This window comes from Platalea leucorodia, assembly GCF_965183815.1.
Source record: "Platalea leucorodia genome assembly, chromosome: 3".
Classification (NCBI taxonomy): Eukaryota; Metazoa; Chordata; class Aves; order Pelecaniformes; family Threskiornithidae; genus Platalea; species Platalea leucorodia.
Window position 1 is genome coordinate 90,956,939 of NC_138825.1, and position 26,778 is coordinate 90,983,716.

The 26,778-nt window shown below is 37.0% G+C and overlaps 1 protein-coding gene across 1 annotated transcript in view; it reads right to left on the reverse strand.

The window, feature by feature from the left end:
- Window positions 1-3,637: 3,637 nt before the first annotated feature.
- BCKDHB (branched chain keto acid dehydrogenase E1 subunit beta) overlaps window positions 3,638-26,778 on the reverse strand; it is a 140,471-nt gene continuing 117,330 nt past the window's right edge. The window contains exons 10-11 of the mRNA XM_082306713.1: window positions 9,058-9,210; window positions 3,638-3,974 (exon numbers count right to left, since the gene is read on the reverse strand). Of these exons, the coding sequence (XP_082162839.1) occupies window positions 9,070-9,210 (141 nt within the window). The 3' untranslated portion in view covers window positions 3,638-3,974; window positions 9,058-9,069. The remainder of the gene's footprint in view (window positions 3,975-9,057; window positions 9,211-26,778) is intronic.

Genomic DNA, 26,778 nt, shown 5'->3' on the forward strand with positions numbered 1-26,778 from the left:
TCTAAATTATTCACCTCAAGGAACTAACCGCCCAGTTCAGCATCAGCCCGTCACCCAGGAGACAATCCTTTCTTTCACAGGCACAGCGTCATGTATCCCGCCTTAGGTACTTACTGGGGATTTGAGCAATTTATTTTGAAAACTGAGGCATGCACCAATCTCAGTGTTAGCATTTTACGCAAGCTCACAGAAAAATAGTCAGACATCAGCTATCCAAGCCCCAGAAAACAAAGGGCTGCATTTAGATGCCTGAAGGCAGGCATCTAGTGCCATTTGAAATGCCCAAAGGCACCCAAGATACACACGGGGTTGGCAGATATCACATAGGACCCATGGAAGCGGCAGTTGGAGACGTGGAGACCACGCAGGATACCCCAGGGTGTCTCAAATGGTACTCGATGCCAAAGCATAAGCAACTGAATTACATTCTAAAAATTTTGTTTATACTGAAGTTAGATGTACATTGCCCATATCTAACAAACACATATCTTGCAGAGCAGCTAAGCAGCAAAAGAGCAACAAAAGAATTGCATCCTTATTTCAGGTCTGCTGAAATCTGGCAGAGCTTACAGACTGTGTCAGCTTATTTTGTTATGAATATATAATGCTCACTGAACCCCATGAGCTGCTGTGATAACAATCTCTGCCAGCTTGCTGAATGGATTCCTTTCAGTTGCTGCCTCTGAAGTTATGTGGCTAGAACAGAGCTTCTGCAACATACCAGTGCACCAGGAACACTGTTTTTTAGCTACGGGAGCAAGAGAGCTGTCTGAAAAGATTCATGGGCTCAGAATTGATTATCAGACCGTAGGAGCAGAAGGTCATTGTGTCAAGGCTCCTGGCTACTGCAGTGAGAACGTACTCCTGGCTAATCCTCTTATAAACACGTGCACTTCCACGAGGGAGAACACCTCTAATGATTTAAATCCAATTTTTATTAATGGTGCACTGTTTATTATGATGAGGTTGTTATGGCACTACAGTCTTAACTGAGAGAGATGACAGAAGAAGAGTATACAAGTCTTTCATCTGCAGTTAATAAATCTGGGATCCCATGAAGGCTGTGTATGTCTTTCTTGAATTCCAATCTCAGGATCCAGCATTAAACTATGCACCATAACTATTTCCAGCAATTAGCGTTAAATGAGCATGACTAGACAGATTACTTATTTTCTGGACTATCAGCAAGGAGTACTGACACGATTTTTGCTTTAGAAGGAGTTACTTAAGAGTGAAACAATCAGTGCCCAGGTTAAATATGAGAATATTCCTCCCCACATTTTTCACATAATCTAATTAAGAGACCTAAGTGGTTAAAAACAAGAAAATATGACTTCTCTTTGGATTTTATTTTTATGGAATTTAATGAGAAACAGTTATTTGCATGTAACAGCATACACCTTCCTGTCTAATTTAGAACTGCATGTCAGTTTTCCATAACATGCACTTTGAACAGCTGCCATCCTTGAGCACAGGTTACATGAGTGGATACTGCCATCTAGGCAGGCTTTGGGGAGCAGCACCTATTTTAGAACATCATTAATTGTCTTTGCCAGGGAAAAAAACCTCTATGATCCAAAACGGAGAAGAAGGGAACATTTTTTATACTATTAAAAAATGACACATCACCACTCACTGAAAATACAAAACCTGCCCCTCAACCGGACTGTAGTAGTCCACATTAAGAGCAAATATTTTCTACATGTTTATTAAGAAATATATTATTCTGTATTTCCATACACGCAACTTGAACTTAAGCTCTGCACTAAATTACAAACTGCTTTTATCTATGAAAACCGCAAATACAAAGTATATAGTATTAAGGCTACTAATTACCAAAGCACATTTTACTATGGCAATACTATAATTGTATCTATTTTATATGCTTGGAAATATAACAGTACATTTTTAGAAGACAGTTACTAAAATACCTATTGATTTTCTACAAAAAGAGAAATAATTTTTAAAACCATTATTCTTCATAAAACCAAAATAGTTCCATCCAGCACAAAAAATATAAAACATATAATGCATCTATCTTATTTAAAACAATAAACAAATTCTATACATGGCATTTACAGGAGACTTACAGATGGAAGACTTGACTAATAATGTCATTTTGATTAGAAACAGTAACAAATAGCTTATCAGTTGTGAGATTCTGTAGGGAATGCATGAACTATGAAGGCAGAATCTTACACAAAATGATTGTAGGACCTGCAAAGATTATAATTTAGCACCTTCCATCTGTACAAGTCCTTTGATCGTGGCTTTTTGAATTGAGTTCTGCTGGAGGGCAAGCATCGCCTCACGTTACAAACAACGAACCATGCTACAAGGATTGCTGCTGAGGTTTGGGACGGTGAGATGAGAGTTGCCTCGGAGCCCTTGAGATGCAGGCGCATGCGCTTTGGCACCCATAATGAAGGACATATTGTCCCAAAGGCCAGATTTCCCTTGGATTTCAGTGGATCTGCCCGATTCACAGCCTCCCAGAACATCAGAAGGGGTGATGGCGGGGCATGGGGGGGGAAATATCCACTGACATTCAGAGTGAAGTTCTCCTCCTGAGTCTCCTCCCTGCCGTGTTTCAGCCGTCACTTTGAGGACTGCCCTGAACAGGTTTGTGTACAAAGGTATTCTTCTTTCTCCCTGAAAGATCCCCCTGAATAATAATAGCAATGTGGTTATCATCTGGCTACTGGCCTACATCTTCTCAACCCCTCCTCTCCTTCCCCCATATAATAAGCAACGCAGCATGAGATTGATTTGTACAGAGAGGAAAGCAACCAAAAAGACTAGGAACTGCTGAATTCACACTTAATTTAGGTGGTGGAAAAATGAGCAGAGCTGGTACCAAAGGAATTCAGTAATAAGCTTTGAAACTACTGTGCTGGAAGAAGATCTGCTGCCCTTTGAGCAGTCCTGGAATGTAGGACAAGAGAGGGTAATTTTCACAACATCTTTGCTGTGTCCTTGGCTTGTCATATGGAAAAGAAGGGCATTATTAAAAATTAAGCAAAGCTCCACTGAGCTCAGAAGCTCTCAGTCTGAAAGGCTGGACTCCTTTTTGCACTTAGGGATGTTCAGTGCCCTTTATATTAGCACAGGAAAAATAAACATTCAGGTTTAATTTTATACTAGAGTCTTTTTGGTAATTTTGTGTTTCTGTGTCCTCACCAACAGAAAATGGTATGTGCGCTGCCTCTTTCCCCACCACTGGCATGAATGTGTCAGGGTACTGTTACTTTTTCTCAACAAATTGGCACATTTTGCACAACTGCTTAGCAGCAGACACATTCCATATCTAGAGGAAAAATAATGAAAGATATTGCAACAAAGATGTACCAATGAAGCCTCTCGCTTATAGCAACAAAGCATAAAAATCTCTCCTCCCTTCTCAAGAAAAATGGAGTTTTCCTTTCCCTTGCAGAAAGGAAGATCAGTATTTGGGACCAGTTTACATGAAGCCACTCAACTGAAAGACAGCTAATGACACTGGTTAAAGGAGGTATCCATCAGACCAGACGCACAAGCTGGTCTGGCTGTCTATGGTTTATTTTGTTGAAAATACAGTCACATTCAAATAACCTCTTTGGGTTTTCCCAAAACAATAACAAAACCAAGAGACAACATGTGCATAAGTGTTTTATTGAATAAAACCCTGCTTCTAATATTTACACAGTGAAGTTTAGAGATGTAACCTAGTGAAGCATGGTAATGGTAACATTCATACAACATCTGGAATATCTTTAAATACATCTGAAACTACTTATTATAGCAATCACCTGCCCATCACTGATTTCATAATTAAGGAAGATTTGAAGTTTCTGAAGAATAGCCAAGATGAATACTAAGGATAGTTGAGTTCAGAGAAAACAGTCTGCTATGTGAATTCCAAACCCAAAAGATCTGAGTAAGGTGTCAAGAGTTTTGAAGGCAGCTTCTGTATTTCCCTGTAGTTCTTCTCATCTCTGCAGAAGAAGATGACAAAATAAATTACAAATCTTAAGGCTGGAAGCAATATCCACAACTTAAACACACAGCACCCTCCATGGTTATCTTACTTTTAAAATTTATAATGTTGTCTTAACCTCAACGTGTGTGAACTATAATAAAATACTTACTTATTACATATTAAAAACTATAGTAAATTTTGAAAGCTGCCAAGGTAGACATGCAGAAATTAGAAATGCTGCCACTGATATCTAGTGTCAAGACAACACTAGTTACCACCATTTATGCAAGAACTTTATGATGAAGTTCCATCCCACTCTAGCATATTAAGCAGTGTTACGTGTTGTTTTTTTAAAGCTCTACTAGATATACTATCAATCTACTATTACAGTGAAGAAGGGTGTTGTAAAAAAACCTGTAGTTGATACCTTTCCTATTTATAGTTTTTTTTAAAGATAATTGCATTACTCCTGATCTTGCATGAATTCTCAGCAAGGTTTGAATGCAAGTATAGACTTGGAACAGCCATACTATCAGACTAACTGATAGCACTAGTAGACTGTTATCTTGTATTTGGACTACTCACTGGTTGTGAATAAGACATGATTCATTGGCCATTTGCATGATTTTTGCCATCCAGCAGGCATGATTTTTGCCAGGCATGATTTTTGCCATCCAGCAGGCAACCGGGAATGTTGCATCCTACTCAAGCCTCTGGAGGTTGTTTATTCTAGTGGGTTACAGACAGCCCATTATAAAAGGCAGGCAGTCTAACCTGCCACATTTGGGATTCTGTGTTGAAAAAACCCTGGTTGTTAGTTTCAGGTTAAAAAGAAATTATCTTGCACAGTCTTTCATATTTTATTTACCAAACGGGGAGAGGAATTGTGCCTCAAGTTAACCTGTATAAAGCCCTGCCTAATAACCAGGAGTGCAAAGAACAGACAATTACTAACTGAAGTAACTACCAGGTCCCTTCCTGTTTCCCAGCACAACTTACTGGTTGAGAAAGGGAAAGCATTGCTGTCATTTGCAAGTGCCTCCCAACTGGAGCACTGGTTCTGAGTAAACTGTATTGGATGTTGAAATACAACTTCATGCTTGCAAAGAAAAATAAATTTAAATCAACACCCTATCATCCCCTAACAATGCCTAACCTTTAAGCACCAAGATTAAACTTTCCATAAAATAGTTCCATAATGAAGTTCAGTGTGATAACTTTGTATTTTTAGAGACTAAATTTGTAATAGTAATGGTGTCTCTACATACACACACACACATGGACATAAGCTGTCACCTGGCAGGGACAGCCTTAAAATTCAGACTTTGACAAGAAAACAGAATATGCAAATGTGGTAGAAAAAGCTGCAAAAGGTAATTGAAAAAGCACTTGGCTATTTGTCATTTCAATGCTACGGCCATCCCTCAATGTATTTGTGTATCTCAAGAGTACGTTTTATAAAATTTGTGGCTGTTTTCTTCTGTTTCTTCTTTTATCTTCCCCCCAACTGAACAGCCAGACGCCATTCCATCTATCCAGGAAATGTATATCCATCCTAATCTCACTGCTTCTTTTCTCTTTATCTTTATTCCAGCTACAAAGAGTTATCTGGAACACAGCTGCCTACCTGGAAGCTATTTCTCTTAAAGCTAACATAGCTATAAATTTTAATAACTAAGAAGCTGCTGAAAGGTACAGATTCTGCTCTTGCCTGTCTCATCGGTGAGGTATACAGTATGCATTGTCAAACGCTGTCTTTGAGCAGGAAAACCATCTGTACTGTCAATCTCAAGATAAGCAACTACATGTGTGAGACACTGTCAACACAGGTTGAATAAAACCAAATATACTTTAAGATAATAAGGCTAAGTTTAGAAATGATTGACTGTAGCATCCAGCTTGAGACCCTGCATTAGCCTCAGACACAAAGTAGTAAGTTAATTCAGGTGCCTGAGAGGAACCTTTCTGGGTACGAGGTACATTTGTACACACAGCCAAACGTGTTTCAGGGAGGGTTTTGTTTGTTTGCTTTTTAAAGAAGATTAAATACTTACTTGTGTGAATAAGGACAGAAAGATATCAACACACTGATAACTTAAAGAAAATCATACTGTAACTGGCAAAAATAAGTTTGGAGTTAGCATCCCCATGCTTGAATATAAGACCTGTTTCTAGGTCTGGAAAGGACTTTCAAACAGTGGTAGACCATGAAATATTATACAACTTGGTGTTATCCAGTAATAAGGGGAGGGAATCATATACATACAGACTTCATGAAATGAAGTTGTAGGTAGCTTCTTACTCAAACGGCAGAGATTTCAGGCCATGTTAGAAAGGCAATATCTGATACATACCATTGATATATTTGACAATAACCACTTGTTTTTTTTTCCCCACAGCCTGCCTGAAAGCAATAGATGAAGCAATTTCTAGTAAATTGTCGATTAAGAGGGGAAAAGAAGAAGGTAGCCAGCCATGCCACGAGGTTGTATCTAACAGAAATTACTTGAAACATAAGCCAAGCAACAACTTAGCCAGCTTGGCCATTTCTGTAACTCAAAGCTAACCCTACATCCCTCTTCACCACGGGGAACTGCTAGCTCCTTTGTCTCTCCAGCAGTAGGACAAGAAGGGACCCAACTTTTCTAACATCCAGAAGTCTATGGCTGTGCTCAAATCCACACAAACTGTAACACCATGTCTTAGAAAACATATCCCTGTCTCCCTACGTGTGAGGTGGTTTTGAACACATTAACCTCATCAGCCTGGACCGATAGCAAGTAACATCACTACTAGATGTTACACTGAGTACAAAAAGAAGCAAATGTAAAGCAATCCTTCCATTTCTCAGAAGCATAAGTGCACTACGTTACATACAAACTCTGTGGAGTAGATGGCAGGATGGAGATCTACTACAACTGCTGTGTCAAGCACGTAAGACCAATTACCTACTATAGCACACAGAAAAATAAGGGAATACTCCCCTGAAATGTACCTTACAACAAGGCACATTAAGGTTCTCTCTTAGAAAAACCTTTGAGCAGCTCATTCTGTAACACTAATATCTAGTGACACCAACCAAAAGACGTGGTGTTATGGGCCCCACCATCCGGATGTTTTCTTAGACAAACCAGAAAACAGAGTTTTCTGTGTCTTTACACTGTTTTCCAGACAGCGTCTAATAAACCTGCTCCTTGATATGCTAAATCCACATTTTCAGCTGGCTAATAACCTCCTCTGATATTTGTGTGCAGTGCACAGGAGAAATATAAATATGAATGCAGATGACTTTTCCACATTTTAGTCCATATTACCTTCACAGAAAGGTTTAATGTGGACTTTCAGTATGGAAACTGGATTGTGTACAAATTCAATGCAATCTCAGAACTCACTTTTTTCTCCTCATACCTCCCTCACTTTACCAGCCTATGGAGGAACTGGGGGTTAAACTAAGTCTCTGAACCACCAGTCTTTGGTTTGTCTCCCTTTCCTTACACAGAGCTAAGAATATTTGGTCCTTTAGCTTCCTTTGGAAAGGAACACATTAAGAGGCTACCTAGCATGGCCCAGTAACTTGCCTCAAAGAGCAGATACAACCCATTCTCTTAGGAAAGTTTCACTGACTTTACTACAGAGGTGTCAAACAAAAAAGAAAATAAGTGTTTAGTAAGTTTACTTCAACTCAGATAAAAGTCAAGGACAACTGTCATGAAAAAGAGAGTGTTTACCACATACTCTACAAAAAAGATCACAACATGCTTCAGTTTTAATCATAAGGAAATACTCTGGTATGTCAATAACAGGTGATTTTGGAGAAATATTGTAAGTGGAACTGCATTATTTTTCTGAGACACTGTCTCATTGGTAGCATTCCCATTTCACACACAGGCACTCCACTATCGGCTATCGAGGGAAACAAAGAGAGTGAAATGCAAAACGTCATCCTGAAAGTAAGTATGCATGTAAACGAGATTAACATTAAGGTATTGACAACCTTCTATCCCTCGCCCTAAATTTAATGCACAGCTTAACGTATAGGTAAAATGGACACAAGAGGGCGCCCCTAATATAGGGCCCAACTTGGCCCTCCCGTCTTCATCGTCAACAGCTAAAAATCCCCTGCCTGCCTATTACAGGATCTCCTTATTCCAAAGGAAAACAAGCCTGTTGCCTTCTTCTTTTCCTTTCAGTTCAGATGTAAAAGACCCGTCAAGACTCAATATCAAAAACTAGGCTACTTGATTCACTTAATTAAAGGAAGTAGAGAATACAACGCGTTGACACATTTCCTAAGTATTAAACTTTGGTCATTGCACACCAGAAATTCTCCCACAGGAACGCACAATACTAAGTCCTGGTTGGCCATTGCACAGTCTAATGCTACTTAGTATTATATTACAATGAAACAAAGACAAAATATGTTATGGACTGTGATTAATAGACATGTAATAGAAATATATATTACTTTACAGACTTGGTGCCTGAAGGGCTCTGCAAACAGAAATCTTCAAGCATGACCATATTACATAAAACATTATAAAGAAAAATTATTTTTAGAATAAATATTAAATATAAGCCTTATAATTATATTTGAACAGGACTGCAAGATACTACAGATACTTCATGTATTTTCAACACTCTCTGTATGTTTGCAATGCAGTGCCTATATTTGGTGTAATTTGGGCCTTATTAGTACCTCACAGGATTACAGACCACCCCGAAGAGTGAAAAACTATAAAATTTAACACTATGGTTTGCCTATGAAATAATTGTAAGTCTTCTAATATAGGTGACAATATATTCTGTGCATTACTATTCCTTTTACCTTTCACTTTACGTTCTTTTCAATTCTCAGGATACAAGACATTTAATTTTCAGATTGATTAAGCAAGGTAATTAATTTTAAACACTGACTTCAATGGCACTACTTAAAAATATTCAGATGCCTTTAAGGCCGAAGGCCCAAAGCCATAAGAGCCAATTCTTGTTATAAATAAACAACTTACTTAATAAAAGAGTAGTACTTTAGCCCCAAACCTTGCAATCACTCTGTCAGAATCCTTACAGGAAAACTGTCAGTATAAGACATTATTTCTCACCTGTACTACTGCTCAGTAGTTAATCATTTTTCGAAGAGCATCATAGCATTTCCATTTGTCTGGGATGTAGAAAGGCTCAAAGATGTGAGGGAAAGGAGTGTCATAGCCACATACTCTTGAAATAGGAGCTTCTAAATTCAAAAAGCATTCCTCCTATTAACAGAAATACAGAATAAATGTTAGTGAGGCCATTATTTTCAGGAACGTTGCATCACAAATTGAGGTCAAATTAACTTTGCCAGACTGACAGTCCTGGAAACTCAAACCTTCTATTTATATCATAAAGCATAAGTAGTCCAGACCAGAACAGTGCTTCCTTTTGCCCAAAGGTCCATATTAAAATAACAACTTGTATTAATGTTATTTTCATTTTCTACATGTGCGCTCCATTAAATCACAGGCAGGTTATATTTAGTACATCTGCTATACATCCAGACAACTGCTGCCAAGAAACAAATATTTTAGGAACAAAGGAGTAAGAGTTTCTTTCCTGTGCCACTTTTAAACATATAGAAAAATTACATCATCTAAGAGTGTGTACTATTTGCTGGATACATAAACACCATATTCAAATTTCTTTGAACCCTTAGATTATTAAGACTCTGTCTGAGAAGCATTAAGCAGTTATGGAAATTATGAATTTGAACTCAAGTGGATTTACATATCTCCAACCCTTGAGTCAAATCCATGCTCTACACAAAAACCCACAACTTGTGTTCTATTCGGAGATCAGATTTGGCAATGACTGTGAGAGTTTCATTACTCGACCTAGTAGGGCACAAAATATTACAAATACACCATATTAATCTGAAAGTAATCTGTGGAAATATGTGTAACATTATCAGCTTTAATAACCAAACAAATAGTGGGGTTTCAATCTTCCTGCTCTCAAGTACCAGAGTGATGGCATGGACCAAGAAAATCTGCAACAAGTACATGCAGAAATAACTTTGCCATATCAAACCGATGTTGATGCTAATTATCAGTTCCTTTTCTCCCCATATCTTTAGCATATGTATTTCTTTTCCAGAGCAGACAAATGAAGAGACAAGACATGTCTCCTCCTGGCCTCTCCTTTATGGTCTGCAGCAACTGAGACATCCTGGCCAACTTCCCCTGTACTTGGCTCAGCAAAATGGAAGGTGAAGGATTATCTACCAGTCCTTTTCCACCAGGCCCACAAGGAAAACAGTCAAAGAGCTATACTTTTCTGCAGCAAAGTGCTAAGTATTTTCTCAGACTGATGAACTGTTTTGAATGCATGTTGCCTTGCAGTCCACGGCAGCCTAACTTACCGTGCTTTCTATACATCATAATATTTGGCAGTATAGAAAGAACTCATAACACACTAAGATTATAGCCTTTTGCTCTAGCTACCACTTTGGTGCATTGTGAAGTGGCATATTTCTGGAAGACAGATGGAAGTAAAAAGTCCAAGAGGTTTTGTGATTGCATACAGTGTCATGACATTTAATAGTGAACTAATTCACCTAGAAAACTTCAGAGTCTGAATAGGTATGAGGTAAAAATATATGCAAACAATACAAAGATATTTTGAACTCCATTTTCAGGCACTCCTTCGCTTTTCTTTGTAAAGTGAAAGATTCACGTTAGTACAAAATGCTGGGAAGTAGAGTGTATTAAATCCTTTACCTGCCCATGAGGTAGATCATGATGTCCTACACCAACCTGCTGGCAAGGATATTTGTGATACTAATCAGTCCTTGGTTCCCATGTTGTGACTGCCCAATGAGACAAAGCGATAGCTTTCGGACTATCCCAAAATTGACTGCCCAGACCACCTGTGAAATTGCATTACACCAAAACACAGAAGCATATTCTAGACCCACAACCTTCCAGTCCTGCATTGCAGTTTCAGAGTACCCAACACAGGACGACTACCTAGGAGAGACCTTTGGTTTACCTCGTGACTACCTCTGTGATAACAGCTCATCCCAAACGAAGCTTGGAGAGAAAGTTCATTAGTTTCACTGAAAATATTTACTGCAATATTCCCCATGCACTGGGCATCTCTGCAGAGAGCAGCACTGCACCTTCAGCAGCCCAAGCAGCAGACAGAGAAATGTGAGCCACGACTGGCAGGCGGGGTGCTGTACTCCCCTGAATGAGCCCCCAGGCTTGGCTGTAAATATAAATCTCAGCTGGTAAACACAAGCCATATAGAATAGTTGCAAGCACACATATTTATTAATGCTATTGCTATTATATTTAATTCAGAACAAAAATTAAGTCATAAGACTTTCCAAAACTCCACTTAATATTTTTTTTCCTCAGGGCAAACCAAAACAGCTGTTACAAGCACCTCTTCTGGGGTTTTAAAACTCAGCAATTGTTTTCAGTTTGAGCATACACCTATTGCTTTGAAACTTGTACAGCTTCCAGAGAGTCATGTGGATTCCCTTGCCTCAGTGAGCAATTCAGAGAGTGAAGCTGAGATCAGCAGAGTGTTGTATTGTCAGATACAATCCAAGAATGACAACCCAAGAAAGGTGAAGAACTCTCTAGTCTGAGCTACTCTCTGTGTGTATGTGTATATACAAAATACTCTTTCTATTACTTTTCTGCAGGTAAGGGTATGTGCAGATTTCTAAATAAGTTATTGCACTGTATGAGTAAAATACTTCAGAGGCAGAAAAAACAGATCCAAGCCACCAGTCAAATCTATGAGGATTTGATCTGTGCCACCTCTACTTACATATTATCTGACTGAAGTCAACAGTTTCACAAAGGTTCACACCCAAGTGGCTCTGACTGTAATAGTGTCACACACAGAATTTCACATTGTAACAGTTTATCATGGAAAAAGTAATTTTCCTAGCAAACCCATAAAATTTGTATAACAATACACTGAATAAACTGCTTAGTTTTTAGAGTACCATCATAGAATCATAGAATAGTTTGGGTTGGAAGGGACCGCCAAAGATCATCTAGTCCACCCCTCCGTTGTAAGATCATCTTACAATGTATTTTTTACCTTACCAGCCATACCTAAAGTCATAGGTAAATCCTATACACATGTATACGTTATTATGCAGAGGACTGTTAGGTTATTGATGCATACATTTTACAGATGCTGGTTTGGGTCAGGTGATGTGTTGGTCATGGAACTTACTTGAGTAAATCTCTCAATGTCAATGACCACAGTAACAATAGAAATGTGGGCAACCTAGCAAAACGAAGATGATTCAGTTGACATTACTTAATTTACAGATTTACTGACAATATTTGCAAGAATATTGATAAAAGAAAATTGCAAAGAATGAAAGCTTTTAAGATTTTTTTTTTTTAATAGAGTGGAAATAAAATCATAATCCAGAAGGTGGAGTATAAAGTTATCATCAGAATAAGGTATCTGAAAACAATCAAGAAAATGCACTTTTACTTTACAATGTAGAAGTATTGTGAAGAGACAAGAGTCTTGATCTTGCTAAGAGCTTGGCAAACACTTGACCTTGGCATCACTATTCTATTCAAAATGTAATAAAGCTAATGCTTTTATGGCTTTCACCAGGGTCACAGTAAGACAGCTAGATTTACTCACAGAATCACAGTGATACTCCTGCCACATGCTAGGTATTTGGTCCTCAAAAAAAAAAAAAAAATTCACAAATCCACACATTTTACACATAAGCAGTCATAAAAAACAAGCTTAAGGAAATATCTTCATAAGACGATTTAGAGGGAAACTGTGTCTTTTCTTTTTACAAACATGTAAGGTGGTTTGATAGAAGATACCACTACTTTACCAGCTGTGCTTTGGATACATCTAGGTATGCAGCAAGACTGAGGTCTTTGCTTATAACGATCTATAATTAGGTTTGGAGCCAGTTTTGTTTAAAATACAACTAACAGTTTATCAGTTCATGGGGTTTTGATTTATCTCTGGAATCAGTTCTAATTTATGGGACAATATATTCAGTTGTGTCCTTTAAATCCAAATCAAACCAAACCTTTTCACAAAGTTACAGAATATGAAACTGCTTCCTTGATGGCATTAATTTAATAACTGTAATGTGAGCAAAGGAGATTACATTCTTCATTAGATGGCATTACACTTTGAAAAATCATAGTCTTAGCAAGCTTTATATCCTGCTATAAAAAATTATATAGTCTATGGATGTACTTCTAACTCATCTTCCCTTTTGAGCTTGAAGAGCACTTAACTCAAGTGATCAGACCTATCTTATACGGATTCTTGTTCACACCTGCTGCTAAAAGCTAGACTGTAGGAGAAACAAGAGCCAACTCATCGCGAATATGATACTGCTGCATCTGCTATACACATTGCTGTGTCAGCTTTTTTGCACCTGTGCAGCCACATTGTAGAGAAACACGACTGAGAATATTAAATACACAATGTCCAGCTCTTCTTAGGACTAATTAGAGGACATCCATTGTACAAGCCTATCAGAACAAGTCTACCACAGTATTTAAAAGAGTGATAGAAGATCAAAATTTTAAATTAAATGGATCTACTCCATACTACTTGGGCATATAAGGGCTAGTACTGGCCCAAAGAGCTCTTGCACAATAAGAGAATGCAAGCTTACAGCCTTCAATAAGTCCCTGCATATTTCAAAGAGACTGTTTAAACAATCTGACATCTTTCAAGGAAAGACCTTAGGAAAAAAAATTAAAAATTAAATGGTTTTGGAAGTAAAGTAGTAGGCATGGGATTTCTGATTCAGTGTAAAATGTTTTAAATTCAGTTTTGAAAATCAGTATGAAAAAGTCATACTTATTTAGTAGAACATCCACTAACTTCTAAAATTCATCTGAAGTAAAGAATTATTGTTTTGTTAGAAAAAAAAATGCTTATAAGGGAGCAGATATAGTTATTAGTCTAATATATCCAAATTGCCTTAATTTTAAAAAATTCAGGCAAAACATTAAATCATCGTTCTTCCTGCTTCCTAACTGCAGAGGTCAAATTCTGGCCTCAGTTATTCAATATGACCTTTGCCAATTACCTTCATTTGCCTGAATTTCACTCAAAGCCTCCTGGAACATACATTATTGTATTCTATAAAGGCATTTAAATTGGTCACATTATTTCATCTTGACATTTGATATTTAATACACATTTAGGAAGACTTTTACAACAAAACTTAAGAGCACAGGTCCCACTAAAAATCTGTTCTTGAAATTCACAGCAATCAGTCAAATGTATCCCACACACCACTTAAAAACAATCTTATGCCTTGATTTTTAGAATAGATGGTAAAACCAAGGACTTGCTAGATGTTGCATGATCGTATTTGAAATGCATCCTCTAGTACTGGATACACTCCCTCTATTTCCCCAAATTATAATATTTTAGTATGCTAATATGGAAAGCTTTATCCAAGTTTATTTTAGCTTTATTTAAATGTATATTTTACTCTTACTAGAGATTCAGGTACTCATTGCTAAATCAGGGTTCTGAGTGTAAAACTCTTAAAACCATGTACAACTGAGAACTGCAGGCATTTATAGAGATCTACAACTGTACAAAAAGGATAAAATAAGAAAACAAATCCATTATTGGGCATTACTGAAAGAAAACATTACTCATGCTTCTGCAACGTATAGAAAAATAAAGCAATCTGGTCCGCAGATTAGGGGAAGTGCTTTTAGGCATCTGGCCAATAAGAAAATAGTTAAAGAGTTCATTACTCCAGCCCTTCCTTCCTCTGAAGGGAATCTCTATCATTCTATATTCATAGTAAACAAACCTCCATATGCAAACACTTTGGTAAGTACCAGTAAATGAGACTATTTAATGTTTAGCTAGCAAGACAGACAATTCCGAACCGATACCTTTCCTCTTAGTTATCCTACTTTGGTCTTATTCTCTTTACTTTCCTATCTTTTGGACCTATTTCATTTTTCCCCTCTGACTGACATGGATTAAAATCAGTAAAAGGGAAATATTTTTTTATTTTTAATTTCTCACCCTAAGGTGAGAAAACTTTCCTTTAAAAATCAGTTATTTCTGCAACATTGTATGTCCCAGGGGTCTCTCCCACGCTATTCTTGTTTTGCAACACTACAGGTAGTCAAAAAAATTAAGAGCTACAAGAATATCACATGACTACAGAACTGCTGTATGAGAACTCTGATTTTACAACTCCCTTTTTCAATACAGGAATTTACTTTCTGTAAGATGACAAGCAAAAAGTTGATTTTAAAGACTAATATGAATAGGCAGAGTTTGATAAAAATGTTAATGTTTCTTTTGGTATTATAGCTATTATAATAGAAAGAAGACTAAACATAAGGTTAAGGTCTATTACACAAGGCAAACTGTAGGAACAGCTTTCATGCATGACTACTTATTTTTCTGCTGATAATAACTACAGAATTTAGACCCAGGAACTCAGTGAATAGTTGCAACGGTTTAATTCAATTGCGGTTTCTGTCAGTTAGAACTCTGAATCTTGCCATCTCATCTATAGATTATAAAATTTAAAAAACATATATATATTTGAAGAACTTTGCAGAGAGAAAACTCGTATTACATTAGAGTTCAACCTTCTGTTCTGATATTTGTATTCTGACTTTTTTATGCTGTTGTCATAAATTAAAATGTGGGACTCAAACAGTTAAGAAAACTTATTCCATATTACTTTGTAGATGACTGTTACATTTATATTATCTATTACTTCCCCATATGGATTTTCAACAGTAAATTACCTACTATTGTAAGAATGAGATGAATCCTACTATAGGTTAATAATCAGTACGATGAGCTCATTTACAACAAAAACTATTTTTTACATCAAAGCTTAGATAAGATTTTCAGAAGAAGCTTTCCAAAGAGGTAGTCAGTCAAACCCCATTTTATAGAAGGTGGATTTTCAGCAATAAAGCTGACACTAAATATAGATTACAGGTCTTTTTCTTTGGTTTCAGCTTAAAAAAAAATGTCCAATTTGAACAGTTTACTTACTTTCAATAACAGAAAAGTCAAGCATCTGCAGTTTTCATATGTTTCACAATTGTAGCTCAGTACTTTCCTTGACAGCTGCAAGCACCAAATGCTACAAATTTTAAACAGAATTTGCTTTGACAACGTATGTATGTTACGTTCTTATGAATAGTCACTTCTATGAGCTACATAAGTACTATACACCCATGAGATGTTTTCAACTTGAGACATAATCTTTTTTTAGAGGGAGCATTTTTTTCTAACAGCTTAGCCTTATTCGTGATAAAATACTTTTATAAATCTCTTCCTGATAGTTACAATAGTAATACAATTGTTCCTCAGAGAACTCTGTGGTTATATGTTGTAAATGTTTAACTTCTATCAAAGAGTTTTCTCCTTTTTAACATCACTTTAAAACAATCCTTTTATAACTTAGCACAGCATGTAATGATTTATTTGTTACCAAGTCTTTGAATTTACATAATTAATAGCTTGTCAAATACAGAGAAATAGTTCACTGCTAAAATTATTTATCTTATGATTGCCAAACAGATAATATTTTTACTCACAAAATACATCAGCAATTAAAAAATAAGGAAGGACTTAGGGGAAAAAAGGTCTGTTCTGTGCAATTCATTGGCTTGTTACCATTAAAAAGCAATTAATGGGAAATATTGCCTTTGTAGAACTGAATCACATAAAACAATATTTATATATTAAGTCAAATTTACTATATAAAAGATGAAGTATTGTAACATAAAATGAACAAAATTATTTCCAAATAATTCACATCCCCCTTAAATCCGTCATGCTAAAATAAGAATTTACTTCAGCTATTTTTAACCTCGAGCACTGAATCTATTAGCAGTGAATATATTTCTGACCACAGCACTTTTAGAATCCAGACGTATACAACATAATGCGACATTTTAAGAGTAATACTTAATCCTGTTTTAATACTTAAATACTTTATTACTTAAACCTTTTTTAAATTGTCTATGAGATGTCACATTATGATACTCAAAAAAAAAGTTTGATGTATGAATTCTCTGTATTAATACCTTTACTGGAAAAGAAAGGGAGTGCATGTGTGCTTTAAATGTTGTTTTCATCAAAAGGAACACATAGTATTGTGTAGGGAGGATGGTGACTGTTAATATAAATTCCTTCTATACGACACACACACACTTTTAGAAAACATATTTCTACTATATACCATATACTTAAAAGGTTTCCCAACAAATGTTCAAGGAATTTGAACAAAAAGATGTATAAATTGCAAGCAACATAAGATGAAAATAATTCAAGTGGAAGCAACCCAGATATGTAAGAATACAAACATTCCTATGTACTAAATAAAGTATTTCTGAAACCGCTTTCTTCAGGAAGGATAGAAGTTTTGGTGCTATGGCCGTACGTGCAATCCTGTAAGATGATGTTAGGTCACTATAGCAACTATGGGGTGGCTTCATACCAGCAGCAGTCTTGCAAGCCATTGCTGTTAATACGGGCTCTTTTTCTGTCATGTGGAAGTAAAGAATCCACAAGTTGACCGAAATATCAAATGCACTTTCTTCTGAAAAATCAGCATCTAGAGCACCCCATATGTTACTTTTCTGTAATCCTGGATATTCTGTTGACTTTCATTGCAGATATGCATTTGCATTTTTTGCTCCTGGCACATCATTAGCTGATGAAACTAACGACACTGAAAAGATGTTTTAATTCAAGTCACTGAAAAATATTTATTTTTCAAGTCACTGAAAAATATTTATTTTTCCAGACCACTTGCAATTTCTTTATATTAAAAAATAACCAATTTACTCTGTTAAGCTCATTACTTCCATTTCACAGAAAAGAATGTGCATAATTAGACAAGTAAAACACATGAGGATAATGTTGTCTTCTTTGTCACTTGTACCTCTGGGAGTTGTAAACACTCTGAAAGAGGATTTGACAAAAAATTCAGAACAGACTCCTTGCTATGAGCTGGATTTCATTTTTAAAACCCATATGCATTATTTTGGGGGAGTCATACCTTTTGTATTTCACTTACACTGCAATGAACCGCTTACAGGTAGAATAACATTACTGCTTATGAAATATTCACTGTGAATGGAAAAGGTTCTGCAATTTCCAAGACGGAGAACTGAAACTAACTTCTCTAGCTTCAATATTTTGTTGCTGACAAGAGACACCAAGTGACATGTTTATCTATATTAGATTTTACAGAGGGCCTCATCACTATTCATTTACATAACATAACCCTGTTATACACAGAAGACTTTTATATGGACTCAAGAGTATTTTATTTCTTACTTATTTTACATCTCTCTTGAGCTTCATTAGTTGCATTGCTTAACACAACACCAGCTATCTTAGCAATGTCTGCCTGATGCAGATATAAGTTCTCATTCATACACTGGTTTGAAGATTGCCTTCAAATTTCATTTTGGCTAACTTCACAAATGAACAGTAACAATCTTTAATAACCCAATGCAAGACTGATATTGTTTGTTGAATTCTCTTTATCAACACAATCATTCCAACAAACATTCATGGCAACAGCATTAACTTGAAGCTGTTGGGATTAGTGCCTTGGTCAGTGCCTTAGTTGTCTTGGTGGCAGAACTGCACAAAAAAATCAGCACCGCATTCCCAAGGCATTTACAAAACAAAAAACAAAAAAAAAAAAACCAAACAAAACCCCCCTTCTGTTTATGTCAAACAGCTTATCCTTCCCACAAGACGAGGCAAATGAATAAAAAGTAATTTTAATTTCTTCCCATTCCATCCTGTTTTATGCAAAAACACTAAGACTTTCCATGAACATTTTACACAATTTAAATCCAACCTGGTGGAGTCTAGGACTAGAATTGAAATAATATTCAATTCATAATGACACACTGACAGAAATTATGTTCTTCCCAGTAAATTTATAATTTGCGTTGCCTAGGGCATGAGGTGCAGCAGCCAGCATGATTCTTCTCCACAAAATAAATAGCACGAGACAGATATGCTCGAGAGGATGTAACAGGACTTCCAGATTGCTAGAATAGGCTACTGCCTTAAACAAACCATAAAAATGCTCTTTGGCAAGTAGAGTTTTTTGATATTTAATTGTAATCTACTAGATGATCAATTCCCATCTTTTCTCTGCAAGTACTAGAAATACTATTTTTTTCCAAGGCAGATATTGCTACACCATACCTGAAACAATCTAAGATCTTTCCTAAAATTTACATATGCTATACAGTATATACCGAAAACACGACAAAATTCTTCAAATAGAAGTTATTTATTCTGTAGAGTAGCAAACAACCTTACAGCATGTTCACTACAAATTATGTTTTTCTATAGGATATTCCAAGTTTACCATGTACTTTCTTGAAGTGGCAATTATGAATATTTGCACCGAGACCCATATATTTTCTAAAAGCATGCCCTAAGCCCCACAGCCAGTTAGAATGACTTCCCAGGCCCATGGGTATCTGAAGATACTTGCTTTATTTAGTTACTTGGCATTACTAACTCATCTGTTCATTCAATGATCCTGCAAACTGTTACACATATGTTAACACAGGTGAATAATCAAAGTTAAATCAATGGAGCTGAAGTGCCTGCATAAAATTATTCATATATGAAAATGTTTACAGATCACAAGTCATTCTTCCACATCAATAAGCAATATAATAAACATATGTTAAGCTTTTAAAGTGAGGATCATCCTTCTAATTACACCCTACACCTTTTAATCACAAAGCTAGAAATATCATACAATCATAGCATCATTAAGGTTGGAAAAGACCCTTAAGATCATCAAGTCCAACTGTTCACCTAACACTGCCAAGTCCATCACTAAACCATGTCCCTAAGCACCACATCTACCCGTCTTTTAAATTCCTCCAGGGATGGAGACTCAACCACTTCCCTGGGCAGCCTCTTCCAATGCCTGACTACCCTTTCGGTGAAGAAGTTTCTCCTAATATCCAACCTAAACTACCCCTGGCACAGCTTGAGGCTGTTTCCTCTCGTCTTATTGCTTGTTACTAGGGAGAAGAGACCAACCCCCACCTTGCTACAACCTCCTTTCAGGTAGTTGTAGAGAGCAATAAGGTCTCCCCTGAGCTTCCTCTTTCCAGACTAAACTACCCCAGCTCCCTCACCTGCTCCTCGTAAGACCCTTCCCCAGCTTTGTTGCCCTTCTTTGGACACGCTCCAGCACCTTGATGTCCTTCTTGTAGTGAGGGGCCCAAAACTGAACACAGTACTCGAGGTGCGGCCTCACCAGTGCCAAGTACAGGGCCACTATCACCTCCCTGGTCCTGCTGGCCACACTATTCTTGATACAAGCCAGGATGCCATTGGCCTTCTTGGCCACCTGAGCACACTGCTGGCTCATGTTCAGGCAGCTGTCAACCAACACCCCCAGGTCCTTTTCCACCAGGCAGCTCTCCAGCCACTCCTTCCCAAGCCTGTAGCATTGCATGGGGTTGTTGTGACCCAAGTGCAGGACCCGGCACTGAGCCTTGTTGAACCTCATACAGTTGGTCCCGGCCCATTGATCCAGCCTGTCCAGGTCCCTCTGTAGGGCCTTCCTACCCTCCAGCAGATCAACACTCATGACCAGCTTGGTGTCATCTGCAAACTTACTGAGGGTGCACTCGATCCCCTCATCCAGATCACTGACGAAGATATTAAACAGAACTGGCCCCAGTCCTGAGCCCTGGGGAACACCACTTGTGACCAGCCACCAACTGGATTTAACTCCATTCACCACAACTCTTTGGGCCTGGCCGTCCAGCCAGTTTTTTACCCAGCAAAGAGTACATTCATCCAAGCCACGAGCAGCCAGTTTCTCCAGGAGAATGCTGAGGGAAATGGTGTCAAAGACCTTACCAAAGTCCACGTAGACAACATCCACAGCCTTTCCCTCATCCACTAAGTGGGTCACCTTGTCATAGAAGGAGATCAGGTTAGTCACACAGGACCGGCCTTTCATAAACCCATGCTGACTGGGTCTGATCCCCTAGTTGTCCTGTACGTGCTGCAAGATGGCACTGAAGACGATTTACCTACCAATATAATCAGATCTTATACTTTTAAACCATCATTTATCACCTACCATTCTAATTACTTATTTAAGTATTTTACAAAAATATCTCCTGGTTAATTTCAGCATGCCAGAAGTGACTGGAAGGATTTGCTACTAGGAGTTTATAATAGACAGTGAGTGGTATTTTTATTTTTACAGCTGTTTAGGCAGCTGAGAGATTCTTGCAGAGACAGCCTTGTCAATCTACTTATCTGGCACAGTAAAATCTTCATAGAAGTACTTCACTCAACACACACTAATGAAATTCAAAGGAAATGCAATTTCAGCTGCTGTTATTAAATAATTTAAAACAGCATCTTTTCCATTTTATACCGAAGCATTTGCATTTTGGGACAGTACAACAAGAACGATGCTGTCACTCTGTCCATCACCGAACACTTCTCCAGTGCAAACCCGGAGCTTGGCCAGGCTACCAGGGAGAGGCAAGTACAAACGAAATATCTCAGCCACCCGTAAAAAGGTTGGGGCTTTCCCAGTATTTTTCCACAGAATTTTTTAACATATCGTCTTTGTAAAATGGCCTCGGAGCAGGGGGGAAATATTAAGACTACTTGAAACAAACGTATAAGGAATTTTATAGCGTATTCTTTAATCCAAGCTGCCATTTTACTTATGTGTTTAATTTATAGGAAGCTGCTTGATGATTCAAACCCACAGGTAGAAATATTATAGTACAAAGCTTCAACTCATATATTAAATATCCTCTCATATAATGGCAAAAAGTAACTGTTAGGAAAGCTGACTGGGAAGTATAAAGAGGTAATTTTTATTCTACAGAAAAAGTGTAAAAAATTGAATGGAAAGAAATTCAATGAGGTTTCACAGAAAGTATAAAAGTTTATGCAGAAAAATACTCAGGAACACTGAATGAACCATACTGGAGACTCAACTTTTGGGTGCAGGCTGACTTAAAAAGCATGAAATAATTATTTTATCATACAAACTTCAAATTTTTATACCAAGTTATGCCCAACTTTCTTACAATAATTAGCTTTTCTTTTTTTCTAGAGAGATGTATTTTTTGTATAGTTTTGATTATTTTTCACTACATTTCCTAAATTACTCTTCACATAAACAGCCTACATTGTTATTCCACCGTAAAGAAAAATTGGTATGACTCTCCTTGGTCCAGCCAACAAAACAAAACAAAGAAACAAACAAAAAAAAAACCCCAAACCCCAAAATAAACCAAAACCTCTAGGAAAATAAAAAATTAATACTTTATTAATTTTTCCAGCTATGAAAGTTAATGCAGCTCTGTTACAAAAGATCAAGAAATGTGCTAAAAATTAAACACTTTCATTTTAAAATGTTTAATAAAACTACTAGAACACTTAGCATCACATCTCTTAATTTAAAAACTGGCCTAAAAATGAAGACCAGGAATAATATATTTCAGAGGCTACAAAATTTCAGTTTACCTTTATCCTAGAATTAACAGTTCAAAATCATTGACCTGATTTTGAAGTGTCAACGAACTGCATGTATAAAAACAAATGCAGGGGACCTGTGAAATATCCAACAACATTTAAGAACAGAAATACAGATAACAGAATCAATTATTTTTATACAATAGAGAAACAGAATGGTAGAGGTTAACTGTATATTCTAGGAGTCTCACTGAAGTTTTCATTGGATTAAACCCAAGTATTTAACTTGGTCTATGTTTTAGAACTTGCTGTTTAAATAAATTTCATACTTAAAATTATTATGTGAACTTTACTTTTACAGTAAATCAATTATGAAGTTTTAATTTTCACTCCACTAATGAACTTTCTGCTTTGCAGCCAAAACTATAAAACTTTTACGTAACGTATCTCTCTCTTCCACCAACGTTATCAATTGTATAGCGAATTTCTTAATGAAGAAACAGAGTAAAAAGTAAAATACCTACACAGCTGCCTTAGTTACCATTAAGCACCTGGCATAATTTTCTTCTTTTCGGTACACACAGTTAGCACTCAAAGTACAGTTGCCATGACTGAAATGTAAAAATATGCTATTGATAATATTGCAAAAAGGAAATTGCAACCCAGTTCAAGCTGAGATTTTCTTTTCCCCCTATGTGACTGCTAAACAGTAAAAATCAAAATGTTTCCCTCATGTAAGTATGTTAGGAAGTTCTTTCTCAGTTTATCCAGTAAGTAAAATTTTTGCTGAGATTAATCTATCAACACAAGCTGCATTCTACAGGAGTGGAAACCACTAACAAATGGCATTCAATATCACAAATATAAAATAGAACTACAGTACGAATGGAGATTATTTTAGTATTTACAAGGTCTGATTTTGTGCAGCTAATTAGTAAACAGCAATCCTAATCTCCCTCCCCTGAAAAAAAAATACATAGCTATTATATTAAAGCAGGATCATTTGAGAATTAAAGGCCTCCATGTCAACTGATTTTTTCATTATTTAACATATTTTTTGACGCACATCAGGCTTCTTGTTTTGCCCTGTATCCAGTACTGTAATTATACAGCAGCATAAACTCTAGCCACTTGCAATCAGAGACTGCGACGTATGATATACAAGAGGAAGCAAAGAGAGAAACCAAAAGGCAGAATTCTGTGGAAGTCTGAGCTTTTATTTAGGTCCATTTCCTTTGCTGGTGGCCAAACCCACTGTTGTTCAGATCAGATTTCCCATCACATAAAGTCACTACTGATGGCAGAAGTCAGGGATTAGGTGCACTGACACTGATGTGCTCTTCCAGCTGTGCAACCACAAAACCAAGACACATTTTTAAACAATGGCTATCCAGCCAGGGAAATTCCTGCGCCCACCAGCCCATGCGTCTGATTTCCTCTCAATAAATGAGACCACCAGGCCATGCCCAGCTAAAGTTTTTCTTTCCTGAACTTCTGAGAAAGTGTAAGGACAGGAGACTTGACGAGGTCTCAGAATCAGAAAGTCCAGTCTCTGGACTGGATCAGAATCTCAGTCCAGTCTCTGCATCACAGAAGGCCACAGTTTCTACCATAAATTAATCATATTTGACTGTATTGTACTGTACTGTGGTGATACTGCAGTTACTGGGGTTTTTTTATCTCCACTCTGTCTGTATTACAGGTAATCTTAAAAACCTTTTTCTAATTTCAAGCCATTCGTTTCAAATTAATTCATATATTAATCTTCCCCAGAATTACCTTAGTAAAATAGGTGCTTTTCTGCTGGTTACCTTTGCTCATTTCCTCAGTAAATTATAAACAGGACTTACATTCCTGCAGCCTTCATTTTGGTAGTTGGAAGACGGCAGGCACTCTTAAGCTATTTTCATACAGCAGGCTCTTCACAGCTTCTGATTACCCTAGCAGCTCCTCACTCACATCGTCTGCTTTCAATGCTTTTTTCTTAAAACTAGTTGACCGCACATACAATATTCCACATGAGATCCTACCGGTGTCTTCTACAACAAAATAAGTATTTACTATTTCTACTGTATGGGCCTCTCCAAATGCACTTGTCTTTTTATCCCATTGCATAATGTTGGTGGTGCACAGCTGAGCAGAAGGTAACTGATACACTAGCTCTTCCTCCTTTGCCCAACTAATAAGCTATAAGCTTATGTAAAAAAAAAAAGTTATTAGTTCCTAGCTGTGTAACCTTGTACTTTACCCAGTTAGACTGTACTCTGTTTCTGCTTCTGAGACCCTCAACATCATCCAGGTTCATTATAAGATTCTAAGTTTTACTATATTAACAATAGACCAACTTTATAACTCACAAATTCTGGTTTTTGTAACTAAGAAACTAAAGAGAGTGTTAAGATCTAACTAAGTCTTAAGAAATGCTACTAGCAGCTTCTTACAACTTGGTAACATTTTTGAGAGCCCAACACACTACAATCTCCTCATCATACAGAATCATAGAATCATTAAGGTTGGAAAAGACCTTTAAGATCATCAAGTCCAACCGCTAACCTAACACTGCCATGTCCCTAAGCACCACATCTACATGCCTTTTAAATACCTCCAGGGATGGGGACTCAACCACTTCCCTGGGCAGCCTCTTCCAATGCCTGACTACTCTTTAGGTGAAGAAGTTTTTCCTAATATCCAACCTAAACCTCCCTTGGAGCAATGTGAGGCTGTTTCCTCTCATCCTATTGCTTGTTACTTGGGAGAAAAGACCGACCCCCACTTCGCTACAACCTCCTTTCAGGTAGTTGTATATACCTTGCAGTTCTTGTACTGTCAAGATTTTGTAATGTCAGGATCTAATCTGTCAGGTTAATCTGGCACAACATACACATGCTGTACAAAGCCCAGCAAATTCAGTAACAATTAAATTAAGTCTCAGCCTGACAAAAATTTTTATCAGAATACAATAACTGAAGAAAATGAGTACTTTATGCTTTTAGGGGGGAATTCAGAGCTATGAGAATGTAAAATCAAAAACAGCTGGTACAGAAGTTGTTATGGGGCTTTTCTCCGTATATTTGGAGACTACATTAATTCTGGATTTTTCACGTTGTCAGCCAGTAGAAACACAGTTGACCAATTCTGCTAACAACTAAAAGAATCCTGTAGACACTGCAGGCATGGGTCTGTATCACTGAAGATCCATCTTTAAGTGTTTGACATTGTACTTTGTCTTGATCAAGACAAGAAACATGCTCTCAAATATCTTCTTTTGTGGTTGGTTAAAAAAAAAATAAGCCACAGAAATAAAGCTCACATGTAACACATTATTTTCCTGGTTTGTATCTCCTACGAATTCAGGGATACTCCAGAAATTATGGGTTTTGTTGGCTGCATAGTTTCCTATCCATCATAAAATCAATATTATTTTGAATGCTCTACAAAAATAGAGGTTTAAGCATCTTTCTATGAACAGTATATAATTCTTCAAGATATTTCTACTCATTTTAGTGGTCACCACAAATTATATAGCAAAAGAAAAGCTTAGCTTTTCGTGGTTAATAAACAACTTCAGCCCAGAAGACCCTCTGACCAAACAAAGCAAGGGCTGAGGTTTACCGTAGCATGGTGACCAAAGCATGCTGAAATTCAAGTTGCTGCTTTGCAGTTTTCATATTGCATACAATGATTTCCAATAGCGAAACATCTTTTTAAGGATTTCTTCCTTATTTGATATAACTTTTCTAAATGACTACCATGTGCATCTTGAAACAGCTGTTTTCAAAACTTCTTTCCTTCTGCTTTATTTCCCCCCAAATTGGGAACATGAAATATGTACTTGAATTGCTCAGCTCTAATTAACCAGTGTTTAGATACTCTTCTCTGTGCTGTTACATGCCATGTTAAGTATGTCAGCTTCTTTAAGAACAGAAACAAAACTATTAAGACCGGTTTTTTCCCTTCACTCTGGGATTTTCCTTTGGGATGGGTCACTTCAGGGGATGTGAGGGGTTTTAATTAAGTAAGTAAACTGCAGAATATTACTATGGTAATGGACAACTAATAAATCTGAACAACAGCAGAAAAAAAGCCATAAGCTGTTTAAAATTAAGAAGTAAATACCTTTGAGGGCGAAGAGACTTAACTAAAAAACCTCAAAATATTTCATACTAAAACCAAAAGCAAATCAAAACTTTAATACTAGTCTTAAAAAATGCATAAAACCTATGGTGGTTTAGAATACAGTTTGCAAGACAATTGCAATCTACCTTGTAGACAGACTGCTAACACTGCAAAGCAGCTGAGCAGCT